Raw genomic sequence first — 18,311 nt, forward strand, 5'->3', positions numbered from 1 at the left:
TCTTCTAATCCATGAACACAGGACTACTTTACTTTCCATTAATTTAGGTCTTCTTTAATTTGTTCCTATGTTTTATAGTTTTCAGTGTATGAGATTTTCTTTCTTTCTTTTTAGTTGCAAACAACAGAAAGCATAATCTGTCTTGTTTTGGCCAGTAGTTGCTAGGATTTTCTTAATTTTCAGATCGTCCATTGATAGTAGTTAGAATACGACTGATTTTTATATTTTGACCTTGTATCCTACAACCTTACTGGATGCATTAGTTTAATAGTGTTTTAGTTGATTCTTTAGGATTTTTTATATACAAGACCATATCATATGTGAACAGAGCTATTTTCTTTCTCCCTTTGCAATCCAGATGACTTTTTTTCTTTTCCTTGCTTAACTGCACTGTCTAGAACCTCCAGTACAGTGCTGAATAGAAGTAGTGAAAGCAGACATCCTTGTCTTACAGGAGAACATCTGGTCTTTCGTCATTAAGTATGAGGTTAGCTGTGGGTTTTCATGGATACTTTTCATCAAGTTGAGAAAGTTCCTTTCTATTCCTAGTTTGTTGAGTGTTTTTATCATGAAAGGCTGCTGAATTGGCCAAATGTTTTTTCTTCATCTATTGAAATGATCATGTGGTTTTTATTTTTTACTTTATTGATATCATGTATTACAATAATTGGTTTTCAGAAGTTAAACCAATCTTGCAGCACTGGAATAAATCCCACTTGGTCCTGGTGTACAATGGCTTTTATATGCTGCTGTATTTGGTTTGCTAGTACTATATTGAGGATTTTGGTATCTGTGTTCATAAAAGATATTGGTCTGTAGTTTTCTTTTCTTGTGATGTGTTAATCTGGTTTGGGTATTAGAATAATACTGGCCTCATAAAATGAGGTGAAAAGTATTCCCTCTCTTCTATTTTTTGGAACATTCTGTAAAGAATTGGTTAACTCTTTAACTGTTTGATAAAATTCACCAGTAGAACCACTTGGGTCTGGAATTTGTGAATAGTTTTTTTTGTTTTTTTTTTTTTTCTTTTTTTTTTTTTTTTTTGCTGTATGCGGGCCTCTCACTGTTGTGGCCTCTCCCGTTGCGGAGCACAGGCTCCGGATGCGCAGGCCCAGCGGCCACGGCTCACGGGCCCAGCCGCTCCGCGGCATATGGGATCCTCCCAGACCGGGGCACGAACCCGCATCCCCTGCATCGGCAGGCGGACTCTCAACCACTGCGCCACCAGGGAGGCCCGTGAATAGTTTTTTATTACTAATTTAATCTCTATTCTTGTTATAGGTCTATTAAGATTATTTATTTCTTCTTGAGTCAGTTTCTGTAGTTTGCATATTTCTAAGAATTTGTCCATTTCGTCAAAGTTGCCTAACTCATTTGCATACAGTTTTTCATAGTTTTCCTTTAAAATCCTTTATTCTGTAAGGTCAGTAGAAATGGCCCCTCTTTCATGTCTGTATCTAGTAAATTTCTCTTTTTCTTGGTCAGTCTAACTAAAGGTTTGTCAATTTTGTTAACCTTTTCAAAGAACCAGCTTTAGATTTCATTGATTTTTCTCTATTGTTTTTGTTTCCTATTTCATTTTTGTTTATTTCTGCTTCAACTTTTACTATGCCCTTCTTTTTGACTGCTTTAGGTTTAATTTGCTTTTCTTTTTCCAGTGTCTTTAGGTGGAAGGTTAAGTTATTCATTTGAGATCTTTCTTAATATTGATATTTACAGCTAAAAATTTTCTTCTAAGCACAGCTTGAGCTGCATCTCATAAGTTTTGGTATGATGTGTCTTCATCTTCACTCATCTCAAAGTCTAAATTCCCCTTCTGATTTCTTTTTTTTTAATGTGATGGATATTTTATTTCATTTTTTATATTATTTATTTATTTAGTTTGGGCTGTGTAGGGTCTTTGTTGCTGTGTGCATGCTTTCTCTAATTTCGGTGAGCGGGGGCTACTCTTCATGGCGGTGTGCGGGCTTCTCATTGCAGTGGCTTCTCTTGTTGCAGAGCACGGGCTCTAGGCATGTGGGCTTCAGTATTTGTGGCACACGGGTTCAGCCATTGTGACTCGTGGGCCCTAGAGTGCAGGCTCAGTAGTTGTGGCGCATAGGTTTAGCTGCTCCACAGCATGTGGGATCTTCCCAGACCAGGGATTGAACCCATGTCCTCTGCATTGGCAGGCGGATTCTTAACCACTGCACCACCAGGGAAGTCCCCTGGTTTCTTCTTTGAAGAAAAAGAAGTGTATTATTATTATTATAGGAGCATATATTTATTTAGGAGTGTATTGTTTAATTTCCACGTATTTGTGAGGCTTTCCAATTTTTTTTCCTGTTAATTTCTAATTTCTTTTCATTGTGGATAAAGAACTTTGTGTTATTTCTATCCTGTTAAATTTATGAAGTGTTTTGTTTTAATGGCTTAGCATAAGGAGAATGCTCCATGTGTACTTGAGAAAAATGTATTTTCTAATAATGAATGGAGTGTTCTATTGATGTTTGTTAAATCTAGCTGCTTTATGGTGTTAAGTCTTCTATTTCCTTGTTTATCTTCTACCCATTTATACCCATTACTGAAAGTTAGGTATTTAAGTCTTCAACTGTTACTGCTTAATTGCCCATTGTGCTCTTACTTCTGACAGGTTTTACTTCCTGTATTTTGGGGCTCTGTTGATAAATGCATATATATTTATAATTGTTATACCTTATTATATTGATTCTCTTATCATTATAAAATGTCCACTGTCTCTAGTAGGAATTTTTATCTTAAAGTCCATTTTGTCTGATATCAAAATAGCCACTCAGGCTCTCTTTTGGTTGCTGTTTGCATTATATAACTTTTTTCTTCCTTTTACTTTCAATCTATCTGTATCTTTGGGTTTTTTTTAATCCACTTTTAAAATCCCTAACTTTTGACTAGAATGTTTCATCCATTCACATTTTTAAAATCCATTCACATATGATGTGATTTTTGAGACAGTAGATTTATATCTGCTATTCTTACTTATTTTGATATCTCTCATACCTTTTTGCTCTATTCCTCCTTTACTGCTATAATTGCAATAAGTGAATATTTCATACTGCAGTATTTTTCTTTAATGATTTTTCACTATTTTTGAGTTATTTGCTTAGTGGCTGCTCTAGGATTTACCATCTATCAATACATCTTAATTTATCAGAAACAGATTCAGATTTATACTAACTTAAGTGAGCTATAGACACATTACTCTTATATAGCTCTATTTCCTTTCTCCCATTTTTGTGGCATTGCTGAATATATATATGTGTGATATATATATATATTACATTTATAAATATTATAAACCCTAAAATACATTGTTATAATTATTACTTTACATAATTTTATGTCTTTTAAAGAAACTAAGAGAAAAAAGAACAATTATATTTTTGTAGGTTTTGTTAATATGAATTCTTATCATTTCTGGCTTTCTTCATTTGTTCATTTGTGGAATCAAATTACTGTATGGAGTCATTTCTTTAACCCAATGCAACTTTTCTACCATCCACCTCCCTTGTACTGTTGTTAGAAAATGTATTACATTTCTATATGTCACAGGCACCAAAATACACTATATACATTGCTTTTTAAAATTAATTTTCATTGGAATATAGTTGCTTTACAACGTTGTGTTAGTTTCTTGCTGTACAGAAAAGTGAATCAGTCATACGTATATATATATCCACTCTTTTTTAAGACATCCTTCCCATTTAGGTCACCACAGAGCATTCAGTAGAGTTCCCTGTGCTAAACAGTAGGTTCTCATTAGTTATCCATTTTATACATAGTAGTGTATATAGTATATATGTCAGTCCCAATCTCCCAATTCATCCCACCCCCCTTCCCCCCTTGGTAACCATAAGTTTGTTCTCTACATCTGTGACTCTATTTCTGTTTTGCAAGTAAGTTCATTGCTACCATTTTTCTACATTCCACACATAAGCAATATCATGCGATATTTTTTTTTCTCTTTCTGACTTACTTCACTCTGTATGACAATCTCTAGGTCCATCCATGTCTCTGCAAATGGCACTATTTTGTTCCTTTTTATGGCTGAATAATATTCCACTGTATATATGTACCACATTCTTCTTTATCCATTCCTCTGTCGATGGACATTTAGGTTGTTTCCATGTCCTGGCTATTGTAAACAGTGCTGCAATGAACATCGGGGTGCATGCATCCTTTCAAATTATGGTTTTCTCTGGATATATGCCCAGGAGTGGGATTGCTGGGTCATATGATAGCCCTATTTTTAGTTTTTTAAGGAACCTCCATACTGTTCTCCATAGTGGCTGTACCAACTTACAATCCCACCAACAGTGTAGGAAGGTTCCCTTTTCTCCACACCCTTTCCAGCATTTATTGTTCATAGAATTTTTGATGATGGCCATTCTGACTGGTGTGAGACAATACCTCACTGTAGTTTTGATTTGCATTTCTCTAATAATTAGTGATGTTGAGCATCTTTTCATTTGTTTGTTGACCATCTATATGTCTTCTTTGGAGATATGTCTATTTAGATATTCTGCCCATTTTTTGATTGGTCGGGTTTTTTTTTTATACTGAGGTGCATGAGCTGTTTGTATATTTTGGAGATTGATCCCTTGTCACTTGCTTCGTTTGCAAATATTTCCTCCCATTCTGAGGGTTGTCTTTTTGTCTTGTTTATGGTTTCCTTTGTTGTGCAAAAGCTTTAATTAGGTCTCATTTGTTTATTTTTGTCTTTATTTTCATTACTCTAGGCGGTAGATCGAAAAAGATCTTGCTGTGACATGTCAGAGAGTGTTCTGCCTACATTTTCCTCTAAGAGTTTTTTATAGTATCCGGCCTTACATTTAGGTCTTTAATCCTTTTTGAGTTTATTTTTGTGTACGGTGTTAGGGAGTGTTCTAATTTCATTCTTCTACATGTAGTTTTCCAGTTTTCCCAGCACCACTTACTGAAGAGGCTGTCTTTTCTCCATTGTATATTCTTGCCTCCTATGTCATAGATTTGGTGGCCATAGATGCATAGGTTCATCTCTGGACTTTCTATCCTGTTCCATTGATCTATATTTCTGTTTTTGTGCCAGTACCATACTGTTTTGATTACTGTAGCTTTGTAGTATAGTCAAGTCAGGGAGCCTGATTCCTCCAGCTCTGTTCTTCTTTCTCAAGATTGCTTTAGCTATTCGGGGTCTTTTGTGCTTCCATACAAAGTGTAAAATGTTTTCTTCTAATTCTGTGAAAAATGCAATTGGTAATTTGATAGAAATTGCACTGAATCTGTAGATTGCTTTGGGTAGTATAGTCACGTTCACAATATCGATTCTTCCAATCCAAGAACACGGTATGTTTCTCCATCTGTTTGTGTCATCTTTGATTTCTTTCATCAGTATCTTATAGCTTTCTGAGTACAAGTGTTTTGCCTCCTTAGGTAGGTTTATTCCTAGGTATTTTATTCTTTTCGATGTGATGGTAAATGGGATTGTTTCCTTAATCTCTTTTGATCTTTCATTGTTATTGTTTATTAATTTTGTATCCTGCAACTTTACCAGATTCATTGATGAACTCTAGCAGTTTTCTATTAGCATTTTTAGGATTTTCTATGTATAGTATCATGTCATCTGCAAACAGTGACAGTTTTACTTCTTCTTTTCTGATTTTGATTCCTTTTATCTTCTTCTTCTCTGATAGCCATGGCCAGGACTTCCAAAACTATGATGAATAAAAGTGGTGAGTGGATATCCTTGTCTTGTTCCTGATCTTAGAGGAAATGCTTTCCGTTTTTCACCACTAAGTATGATGTTAGCTGTAGGTCTGTTGAATGTGGCCTTTATTATGTTGAGGTAGGTTCCCTCTAAGCCCACTTTCTGGAGAGTTTTTATCATAAGTGAGTGTTGAACTTTGTCCAAAGCTTTTTCTGCATCTATTGAGATGATATATATACACTGTTTTATATGATTGCTTTTTAAATCACTTAGCAGAAGGAAGAAAATGCATTCTTCCCGTCTTTTATAATTACCTTTACCATTGTTCTTTGATTTTTCTTTTTTTTTGGTATGGATTCAAATTATTGTCTAGGTCTGGCTTTCAAATATGAAGAACTACTGTCAGTATTTTTTTAAGGTGAGTCTGCCAGCAACAAATTCTCTCATCTTCTGCTTATCTGCAAATATCTTTATTTTACCTTCATTTTTGAAAGATAGTTTTGCTGAATACAAGATTCTTGGTTGAGGTTTTTTTTCTTCCTTTGAGTATTTTGAACATGTTATCCCACCACCTTCTTGTCTCCATTGTTTCTGTTGAGAAGCCAGTTGTTAATTTTGTTGTGGTAAACCTTGTAAATGACAAGCTGTTTTTCTCTTGCTGCTTTAACGATTTTCTCCTTGTCTTTGTCTTTCAGGATTTTTAGTATAATTCATCTATTTGTGGATCTCTTGCATGTATCCTATTTGGAATTCTTTGAGCTTCCTGGAATAGATTAACATTTTTTGAGTAAGTGGAAACTTTTCAGCCATTACTTCTTCAAATACTTTTTCTGCTCCCCTCTCTTCTTCTTTCCTTCTGGTTCTCCCATCATGCATATGTTAGTGTGTTTAATAGTGCCCCATATTTTTCTGAAGTTCTGTTCATTTTTCTTCATCTTCCTCTCTGCTCTTTGACTTGCATAATCTCTCTCAATCTATCAAGTTTACTAACTCTTTCTTCTGCCAGTTCAAATCTACTGTTGAGCCCAACTAGTGAATTTTTTATTTCAGTTGTATTTTTCAATTCCAGAATTTCCATTTGGCTTTCTTTATAATTTCTATCTTTTATTAATACTGCCTATTTAATGTGACATCACCATCATACCTTCCTTACTTCTTTAATCATGTTTTTCTCTAGCTCTTTGAAGAAAATTATAATGGCTACTTTGAACACTTTGTTAAATCTGACATCAGATCACTCTCAGGCAGTTTCTATTGCCTGCCTTCCCCACCATACCCCGTCACCAGTGTATGAATTATACTTTCCTTTTCTTCTGCATGTCTTGTAATTTTTTTTAATTGGAAACTGGACATTTTAGATAACATATTTTAACAACTCTAAGTACTGATTCACCTCCTCTCCCCCAGGGTTTGTTACTGTTATTTGCTTGTTTACTTGTTTCCTGACTAGCTGGATCATTTTAGTGAAATCTGCTTCCCTTTTCTCCCATAATTTGTATGAATCAAACCAAATATGAAGTGTTCTGTTCAGCCTTAAATGCCACTTTTAAAGAATACCAATAAACAAAAGCATATAAAGAGGAAGCTTCCAGGATGAGGAGGGTTTCAAATTACCAAAGGCTAAGGAAACTGGGGATATTTTATATGAAGTCAATCAGACTAATACACTAGAAAGGACACAGAGTTGCTGACATCAAAGTTCTGGTGCAGCTTAAGTCAGGGAGGGAGAGGTCACAGAACTTAGACAAGTGTAGGCATTATAGGGAACAGATTTTAGCTCAAACTACAAGAAAGAATTTTTAAAATAAGCAATTCAACAACAGCATATGCTACCTTATAAAATAACAAGGGTTCCACTTTTAAGCAGAAATTTTCAACATGTCCCAACTGTTGAGAACTGTATTCCTTGTTTGGGAGGGGATGTCTGAATAGATGATCATATGTGCTGTGACAGTCAAGAACCCTAACCTTGAATGTAGTCATTTTTACATAATGCAAAGCAGTTTACATGCTATAGGTATATATTACAAACAAATTATTATTCTTTTCTAGAAGAATGTGTACCAAGAAATCTTCTTGAATGTTTCCCTAGCAGAGTTCCTTTGAGATTGCTGTTTAAAAGCAATTGAGATTGCTGATTAGTCACATATCTGAGAGATGACTATATAAAACACTGGGAGAAATGATTACTTTGAACTTCTACATTCTCTCATGTACTTACTTTAAAGTTTTAGAATAAATTAATTCATTTTTAAGAGTTCCTCGGTTCTTAGACAATATTTTTTTAATGAAGTAATTGAGATCCAGAACTCACCAGAAGAAATCTTACCAGCACCTTTATAGTCAACAGAAAATGCAGATGTGACTCCATTGGCTGACCCCAGTTCACCCATGGAAATTTGATAAGGGGGCCTCAGCTTGATTTCCATCTGCATGTCAGACAGATTTATCTTTGTTGAAAGAGACCTGGGATTATTATATCGCTGCTTGGTCCTCTGAATGAAGTTATCTATGTAAAATAAAAAATAAATTTCCTTGCAGTCATTTGTTAATTAAATCATTTGAAAGTTTGATGTTTATGGACAGTAAATTTTGCGATAAACGGTTTAATTTGCTATCCCAAACTGTTCAATCTGTCATGGAATGTCCTAATACTATTTGTGTTTATGGTTAATATATCATGGCATCATCAGTTTTTCTCACTAGAAATTATACTCTAGAAATTAATAACTATAAATATACTAAGGATTTAACATTACATGACTGTGAGAATATTTCTACTATTATATCTGCTTCAAGGAATTACTTTGAGCTTCTACAAAAAAACCAAAAACAGCTCCCTTTAAATTTAAACCAGTCTTCATTTTTATAGGGATCCAGATCTCATAAAATATTAAGTCTGTCAGTATTTACCAGTTGTAATTACATTAAAACATACACTGTAAATTGTATGTTCATATAAATCTGTTTTATTTATTGCTTACACCATTAGAACAGATTTTTAAAGAATAAATTTAATGAAAACAAAAGACATTTCCTAAATTTCTTCCAATTTTATTTTCACTATTTACACCTTGAATTTACTTTTTTTCCCCTCTTCTACATCAGGAGTCAAGCAAACTAATGTCCATAGGCCAAATCTAGCCTGCTGATTTTTTTGTGTGTGGATAAAATGTTATTAGAATATAACTATACTCATTCATTTATGTATTGCCTATGGCTGTTTTCAAGCTATAATAGCAAGGGCTGAGTAGCTGTGACAGTGATCAAATGATCCTTAAAGCCTAAAATTTTGTACTATCTGGTCCTTTCCAACAAATGTTTGCCAACCTCTGTTCTACATTAAGCAGCCTAAAAATACTATCACATAAACACAAAACTCTGAACCTCTAGCTTATAATTTTCTCACTGAAAAATCATCCTCTGGAATTAATTCTTTGAACCAATCATCAGGATCCTCTACACAGCTCAAACAGAATTTTTTAAGAGGCACCTAAATGAAGAAGTTGCCATAATTTATAGACCATTTGTCAAATTATTCTGTCAAAAGCAAGCTAGCAGAATTTTCTGAGTTTTCCCTCTGCCCCTCAGTATTAGATGAAAAATCATTTATGACTGAATGGAGACAGGATAATGAAAAAGAAAAAAAAAATCAGGCCCTTACCAAATTCAATGAAACAGTATGGTCTGACAGCAGTATTTGTCTTCATCATGTTATAAGTAGTAATGAACTCCTTCTGAAGCTCATCCAGGAAAGAGAAGGCCAGAACATTTGGGTAATTTTCAGTGCACAACATCATGTAGCTCACTCCCATAGAGCTAATAAAACTACAGTGTAAAAAACATTGGATTTAAAATTTCAAATTAAATCAAGGTAATCTGTTACTTCAGAAGACTGGCTCTATACACCATAAACTGCCGCTACAGAGGCAATGACGATATTAACATTTATTACATATTTCAGCAAAAAAAAGGAACCAAAATATGATACTAGTTTCAGTTGTAATTTAAAAACAGTAGACAACAAATTGGAATGTATTCACTCTGCCGTATAGCAGAAACTAACACAACATTGTAAATCAACTATATTCCAATAAAAATTAATTTTAAAAAAAGTGAAACGTATCTATAGAGAGGGACACATATTTTGATTCTAACACTTCAGTTACTTATCACTTGGGGTAGAAATCAGGAAAGACTATTCAAACAGATAAGGGTAACAGTTTAACATTTCAACCCTTCAACCTAGTGGAACTTAACACTGTTTGAATCAAGAACTTTTTAGAGGTTCTGATGAAAGTTATGGACACTCTCCCCAGAAACAACCCAGAACTTGGCACACAATTTCAAGGTCAGGTGATTACTGACCTCCTAAAGTCATCCACTGACCCCAGCATCAAATCCTCTACTCACATAATAATTGAATTATGAATCATTAGGGGGAAAGAAGAGAATTTATGAGTTCATAACAACAAACAAAAGGGAAGAAAGGAAGACTCTTGTTCACAGCAGAATGCTGAGTGACACCTGGTAAATGTGGAAATAGTGTTAGAACTGGAAAAATCAGCGTTTTGCAACCCACAGAGCAAAAATTGGATCAAGCAAGTATAATCAATGGATGCTAAATCTAGGTGGATATTTTGGTGAGGAACAGGAAATTTTGCATGGCTTTAAAGTGTCTTCCCATGGATTGTTTATTGGCTGCAAGGGAATTCTACTGTATTTATTATACAGTAGAAACTAGACAACACCTTGACCAAGTACTTTAACATCTCTAACGAGGGGAAGATGGGTTTCCTGTGCCTCAGTAAGACATGTCAGCTACATAGTATTCTGGCTAAGAATGCATAACCTGAATCTAACCATGAAGGAACATCAGAATAATCAACATTCTGTTTTCTTTAAAGAGGGATGGAGGTGCTGTATTCTTTAAAAACCTCAATGTTGTAAACAAAGAAATAAAGGCTTTGGAAATGTTTCTGATCACAGGAGGCTAAAGAGACACAACTAAATGTAATACCTAACCCTAGTCTGGATCCTGTGCCAGAGAGGGGGAAAAATGCTGTAAAGGATATTCCTGGGTCAACTGACAAAACGGAAAACAGGCAGTACAGTAGTTTAGGTAAAAGTATGGTATCAATATTAAATTTAATAGACCTGATAACTGTACTATAGTTAAGTAAGAGAATATCCCTAATCTTAGAAAATACACTTCGAAGTAGTTAGGAATAAAGGGGCATGGTATTTGTAAGTTTCTCTCAAATGGTTCAGACAAAAATAAATCAGACAGATAGATAGGTAGACAGATAAAACAATAAAGCAAATGGGGTAAAATGTTAACAAAAGGTGAGTCTGGGAACAAGTATGATTTGTAATTTTCTTATTTGTACAACTTTTCTGAAAGTTTGAAAGTATTTCTAAATAACAAGTTAAAAATTAAAAACAAAAATGTTTAAATTAACCATCTTCTATTAAAAAATTTTTCTAAAATAAAGTATACACTCCCCTGTAACAAGCAGAGTATGGGACAAAAATTAACCCTTTTTAATGAGTCACTTAAACATTCTTTCATGGTACTATCAACATAGCTCTGATCTAGATCAAGGGGAGCAAACAGCATACAGGCTGTAACTCCCACTCCCATGCCAGACACTGCTAATCTATCAAAGCAATTTTTACTGCCAAACCCTGATCCATGTTGGAGTCCCCCTCTCCCCTCTTTTCTCTAATACTGTAGTAGCAGAATTTATTTATTATTTTTAATTTAACTTTTAAAATAAATATATTCACATGACTCAAATTTTAAAAGAATGAAAAATGAAAGGAAATACTATACTTGAAGTCTTATTTCCACCTCTGCTCACAGATAGCCAGTTCTCTGTCCCTCTAGCAACTCATGTTATTAATTTCATATGTATCCTTCCAGTGAGAGTTTGTGCATATGCAAGCAAATGTACATATATCTTTCTTTCTTAAAAGACCACCCAAGGCAGCCAAATGATGTGGGGTTCGCACCTATTAATCATCTATTATTAACAGTGTGGGATATACTACTAGTGAAATTGTGCTGATCTTATGCTTCTGGAATAACCTGGAATTCCTTTCTGAAGTTCCACTTAACACATAGTCATTTCATGCAATGTTTTTCAAACTGCAAGTTGTGTCCCACTAGCAGATCATAAAATTAGTTCAGTGAATTACACACAGCATTTTCTTAAAAATGGAAATAGAATATAACAGAAAATACCAGAATGCTTATTGTTTCATAAAACTTTTGTTTATCCTATTTGTATGTTAAGTAATGGTCACAAAGTAAAATGCATCTCTTCTTATGGGTCACAGTCAAAAAAGTTTAGCCATAACATACTGTATTTTCCTACAAAATTGACAACTAAATCAAAAATCAAAGTATGATTTTCCCAAGTACTTTTCCCTTTCCAAAATAATCTTCCCTGTCGTTATCAAAATTCTTTGACATGTCATTAGCATTCAAATATATCTTACAATAACTTGAATTGGGATAAAACACAATTGGTGATTGGCTTCTACACATTTGGAACTTCCAAGTGGCTAGCTAGGAGTTATTTCACTATGCTTCAATAAGATGACTGAAGCTTTTAGACTCCATTTCTTGTGCTATAACAGGGTTTTACTTTACTTCCATATTAATAAGTGAACCACAGACACCTACGTGAGTTTATCCCAAATGGTTTTTCTTGCTTGAGCTCAATCTAACTGGAGAATTTTTTGTGAAATTTAAAAAAAAGAAATCCTATGTTTTTAAGGTTGTATGTTAACGTTTTCAGAGAGTCTTTATTCCAAAGTCTTTATTTTAATTTTATTTTTTTTATAAATTTATTTTATTTATTTATTTATTTATTTTTGGCTGCGTTGGGTCTTCGTTGCTGCGTGCAGGCTTTTTCTAGTTGCGGCAAGCGGGGGCCACTCTTCATTGCAGTGCGCGGGCTTCTCATCAGTGGCCCCTCTTGCTGGGGAGCACAGGCTCTAGGCGCGAGGGTTTTAGTAGTTGTGGTGCACCAGCTCAGTAGCTGTGGCTCACGGGCCTAGCTGCTCCACGGCATGTGGGATCCTTCCAGACCAGGGCCCGAACCCGTGTCCCCTGCATTAGCAGGCATATTCTCAACCACTGCGCCACCAGGGAAGCCCCAAAGTCTTTATTTTTCTATAAATGCATGATATTCTCTGAAAATGCTATATTCTATAATATTGTGACTTTTCATAGTGAATTTACCTTTACAATGCTGTATTTATTTGAAATGCAAAGCCAGTTTTCCAAAAGTACATACAGCTCTGTCGATTTACCTTTGTTATCAAAAGTTCTGCTTTTTCATATCACTGGTACAAACTGAAAGACTCCTACCATCACACTGAGGACTACTCACATGAAATAGTCTAACGTCACTAGAGGCATGCCAGTTTGTGCAGCCTTTAGCCTGTCCATCAGGTTCATTTAGCTCACTTGTTATAGACAATCTGGCTGTTATCCTTCTGCCTTGATGAGGAGGAAGAAAAGTAGTAGTAATAATAGTAACAGTAGCAGGTACGGTTTACTGACCACTTAGTATGAACTAGGCCCTTTGCTAAATATATTACATATTTTATCTAATTTCATTCTTACTTTATTGTAAACAAAGCACCTGTTATTTTTCTTCATGTAACTAACCCAGCTCGTACTTATATATTTGTATGTTTGTTGTAATGTCTCTCACTAATATCTATGCTCCATGAGAGCAGGGATGATTTCTTTATGGTTCACCACTGTATTCTTAGCATCTAGAATATTATGTCTAGTACGCAATAAGTGCTCAGTAAGTTAGTAAATAAATGAGTGCATAGATGGCATCATTCATTTACTCATTTATACCTAATTTGTTTAGTATATTGTGCACAGATAATTGCACAGCTCAGTGGTATCTACACAAAGAAGAAGGTCAATAAATACTTGACAAATGACAGAAGGGAGCAGAACTTCGCCTGCTCTTCCAGGTCAGTGTTACCAGAAGGCTTCAGTTCAGATCACTGAGTCTTCAACATCCCCCTACTTAAAACACAGGGCTGTTCTCAGGGACCATGTAGAATTACTCACCTCTGCAGTGAGTACCTCCAGATGGTTGTAAAGGTCTAACAAGTATGTCTGCTTTCCTTTTATCACTGTCATTACTAATCTCACAACAACACAAAGTCTTCTTTTCTCCACCTTGAGCACAATTCTTAAATTGCCATTGTTTTCTTCCTACTTTGCTCTAATTTCCTTTTTCTTTTTTATTTCCTTCCACTTCTGTGCTTTGGGACCAATGGGATTTGATCTCTATAGCTACTGCCTTTCTTCTGGCCAAGGAATTTATCCAACCTCATTACATCTTTGGTTCCTCTCCACAGCACACATACTAGGAACTTCTTTGGGGCCTTCCAAGATCAAGTATGTCTTGAACAGGTAAGGCTGGTGGAAGTTCAAACTCCAGGTAGAAGGATTTACCTCTTTCAATCACTTTGTTCAAAAGCTAATTTTATCATGTATCCAAGCAGGCCATACCTCAAGTGATTCCTAAAGTCCAACAAAACGAATAAGTGGTTTTAGACATTAAACTTTTCCTGGTATCTAATTTTATTTATGAAATGTCAAAAAAATTTTAGACATCACCAATTAAACACCGACATTATTAGGACGTGGCTTGCTGTACCAAACTAAATAATAAGTGAAAACGATGATCTTCCCCACAGCAAATAACAGAGCACCTAGCATATGTCCAGCATTCTACTCTATAGGCTCTGATGTCAAAGACCAAGTCCCTGCCTGCCAGGCGCCTGCAATTAGGTACTGGGAATACACTTAAAACGATATACAAAACAAGATTAAAGAAACAAAACTGAATTTTTTAGCATGCCAAATGACAAAGTATATAGCAAACTATTTATAAATTGAAACAGCAATAATATTTGTATTACATATAGTTTTCATTCTGCTATTGTATCATTGCACACAGGAAATCTGCTTATCCTTTGTAGTCATATTTACCCAGTAAATAGCTTTCCTGGGTGAAGAAAAGTTCTCCAGTAGGACATGAACTCTCTAATCTACTCTTAAAATTGCTAAGCATAAGAAAAATTTTATTTTCGAAAGAGAACCTTCCATACTGAACTCCATTCCCTAAAATAAAGCGTTTACACTTTTAAATATACAAAAGGGTTTGATGTTATGAAAGTCAGTATACCTTATGAATTTATTATCACCAAATACATCTGATGAGAAACAAGGTGAAAACAAGACTTCGTCATCAGTAGGACAGTAAGGTGATAAGAACCAGAAAGAGAACTCAGTAACACTGTCTACCATGAGCAGCATTCTACCAGGAACTTCGTATTTTCTCACTTATTCCTCTCTTAGGTAGCCAACCTTTAATTACCCTCCAATGGTGAAGAGCTAAATACATTATCCCATAAATAAAAGACCCATTTTAGTCACTAATTTAAACCTCATTAAATAAGAAAATATGTATTAATATGTAATATGCCAGGTGATAGCAACTTACAACAGTAAGCTAAAGGAGAATCAAATGATTTTAAGCAGCCAAAGGTGATTACACCATCAGAACCTTGGATACAAAATTTGCCTTTAACACCTTTCATTTTCTTTTTCTGCAGAGTTAATCTCCTGATTCACCCTTTCCCACTAACCCTAATACCTTCACACCTTCACACACCAGAGAATAAAGATCCTGACTTTTTTCAGATAACCAATCGTAGATAGTCCCTCATTTGCCTGTTAGTTGTATTCCAGAAGTTTACTGCACCTACAGAAACTGTACTGTAAGAGTAATTAGATTCCTAGACCAGTTCATAAGAGCCTATTTAACATATGTGGTGCTGAAAAGCTGTGGATTTTACCATAATAAACGGTAGAAAAGTGATATGATGCTAATAATGAGACAAAACACAGGTTACATTCTTCCCCCAAGTGGTCTGGTAGCTACTGGTGGGTTGCATTCCCCTGTCACACCCCCTCCCCACCAAACACCTTGTCTTCAATGAGACAATGCTATCTCATCAATTTTAGACTTCGCATATACTCTGTTCCTCATCATTACTGAACCAAAAGGGGAGGGGTAGTTTCACTTAATTCTCTTCCCTGGTTAATTCTGCTGTCCATAAAATGAAAAGAATTAGGAGAATTAGGAATGCACCCTGTCAAGAAAGAGGTTAAGGGTAAAAGGAGGTAACTCCATCTTTTACCAGAGAATAATGTGATTGCTGAAGCAAAAAGACGGTATGGGGCTTCCCTGCTGGCTCAGTGGTTAAGAATCCGCCTGCCAATACAGGGGACACAGGTTCGAGCCCTGGTCTGGGAAGATCCCACATGCTGCAGAGCAACTAAGCCCGTGAGCCACACTACTGAGCCTGCGCTCTAGGGCCCATCAGCCACAACTACTGAGCCTGCGTGCCACAACTACTGAAGCCCACATGCCTAGAGCCCGTGCTCTGCAACAAGAAAAGCCACCGCAATGAGAAGCCCACGCACAGCAAGGGAGAGGAGCCCCCGCTCGCCGCAACTAGAGAAAGCCTGCACACAGCAACGAAGACCCAACGCAGCCATAAATAAATAAATAAATAATTTTTTTTTTTTTAAAAAGGACTGTATGTCAGATATACCATTTATTAGCTTTGTGACTTTGAACAAGTTTCTTTACATCCCTAAGTCTCAGTTCCCTCATCTGAAAATAGGGGTGGTAGTACTACAATGGCTATCTGCCCAGCGTCCCTTCTCCCCTTCCCTTTGGAGAACTATTTCCAGCCCCACCACCTATTCTATATGGCTTTGATAAAGCTGCCCATCAAACGGGTGGGCATGTAATCCAGGCCAGGCCAACTAAGAGTACCTTAGCCCTCCAACCACAATGTTAGTCCAGAAATGGGCCATGACACAGCAAGGCCAATTGAAATCCTTTTCTTGAAACATGGAGGCAGTGGGGTTGCCAGCTGGAATGAAGTAAGCCTGGAGCTACCTGTGCAGTGTTTTCCAATATGTGCAGAATATCTATCTGCAAACGGAAAGACTGGAGAAATGAGACAAAGATTCCTGATAACATCTGATTCCCTGGCTCCAGCCAACCAGGTAACTGGCTTATCCTTCACAATACCCTTTTTTTGCTTAAGCTAGTGTGAGTTGTGTTTTTGCCCTTGGCAATGGGGGAAAGTTCTATTTAAAAGCCATTCACAGAGCTGTTGCAAAATTTAATGAAAAGTAAGTAAATTGCCTAGCAATTGCAGGTACTTAATAACTGGGTCCTTGTTGAAGCTCTTACTCCCGTAATCAGAAAATACCACCAAAGAGTGAAAGGAAAGCCAGAAACAAAAACCAAAAGGCAGGTAAGTCTAAAACAGCATTCCTGGCTGCAGGTAGCAGTCTGGGGACAAATATGAAGAAAGCGACTCCTCAGTTAAGGAGAGAACCTATGAAGCTCACAGCCATTATCAGACTTCAAATGAATTTACTGTGAAAGAACTAAGGAATTTCACTTCTTGCACTAAAGCTCACAACAGAGTATGACTGACCTCCCAAAGTGTTTGTCTTTTCATAAGATCAGTGTCTCAACGTTTATCAAAATGTACAACTATGGGGCTTCCCTGGTGGCGCAGTGGTTGAGAGTCCGCCTGCCGATGCAGGGGACACGGGTTCGTGCCCCGGTCTGGGAAGATCCCACATGCTGCGGAGTGGCTTGGCCCATGAGCCATGGCCGTTGAGCCTGCGTGTCCGGAGCCTGTGCTCCGGAATGGGAGAGGCCACAACAGTGAGAGGCCCACATACCGCAAAAAAAAAAAAAAAAAAAAAAAAAGTACAACTATGATTTTTAAGCACCTAAAACCAATCTCAAAGTTTTAAGGTCTCATAAGACACAATTTTCATGTGGTTCATAATTATTGCTTCAGTCACTGTTGTTTCCTAAGTAGTAACATAAGTTTATCTATTAAACAGTTATTGCAATTTAACTATCCTTCAACTAATAAAACAGATGAATTCCTTAAAATTTTATACAGAGAATTATAATATCACTATGTAATGTGAAAAGAAATCACAAACCTGGATTACCCACCCACACCCACACCCACCCCCAATCAATGAGTCAAGGTGAAGAATATTGGAGAAAATGAAGACTTAACTTTAACTCCATTGCACTCAGAATCCTGCCATAACCCACAAACAACCACCCCTCATGTAACAGCTACTATGATACATGCAAGGCATTGTGTCAGCACAAGCCAGGCTCCACAGAATGTGCTCCATTAGCTGAACTGAATTATTCAGCTACTACAATCTGATGAAATTCACCTTTTTCCCAATACATAGGGGGATAAAATTAAAGGAATTTTCACAATTTTAAATGTTACCTATTTCTTTTCCTTAAAACTTTGGACTTCCTTTACCTATTCAACTAGAATCTAATGTGAGGTACCATCTGATTTAGCATATAATTAGACACTTAGCTTTGCTTCTCAGAGGTATTCTGCAAAGAGCACTTCAGTTTCTGTACAAATTTGAAAACCACAATGTTAAGAGATGAGGAATCAAAAATAATATAAGCCAGGGCACATC

General features: G+C 36.0%; 1 protein-coding gene across 3 annotated transcripts in view; it reads right to left on the minus strand.

Moving 5' to 3' along the window:
* SEC22A (SEC22 homolog A, vesicle trafficking protein) overlaps positions 1-18,311 on the minus strand; it is a 110,712-nt gene that overhangs the window by 45,262 nt on the left and 47,139 nt on the right. For all 3 annotated transcript variants that reach the window (XM_082624902.1, XM_082624904.1, XM_082624903.1), the window contains exons 3-4: positions 9,366-9,529; positions 8,016-8,210 (exon numbers count right to left, since the gene is read on the minus strand). In XM_082624902.1, coding sequence (XP_082481028.1) covers positions 8,016-8,210; positions 9,366-9,529 — 359 coding nt within the window. The remainder of the gene's footprint in view (positions 1-8,015; positions 8,211-9,365; positions 9,530-18,311) is intronic.

This window comes from Mesoplodon mirus (genome assembly GCF_964341445.2).
Source record: "Mesoplodon mirus genome assembly, chromosome: 6".
Classification (NCBI taxonomy): Eukaryota; Metazoa; Chordata; class Mammalia; order Artiodactyla; family Ziphiidae; genus Mesoplodon; species Mesoplodon mirus.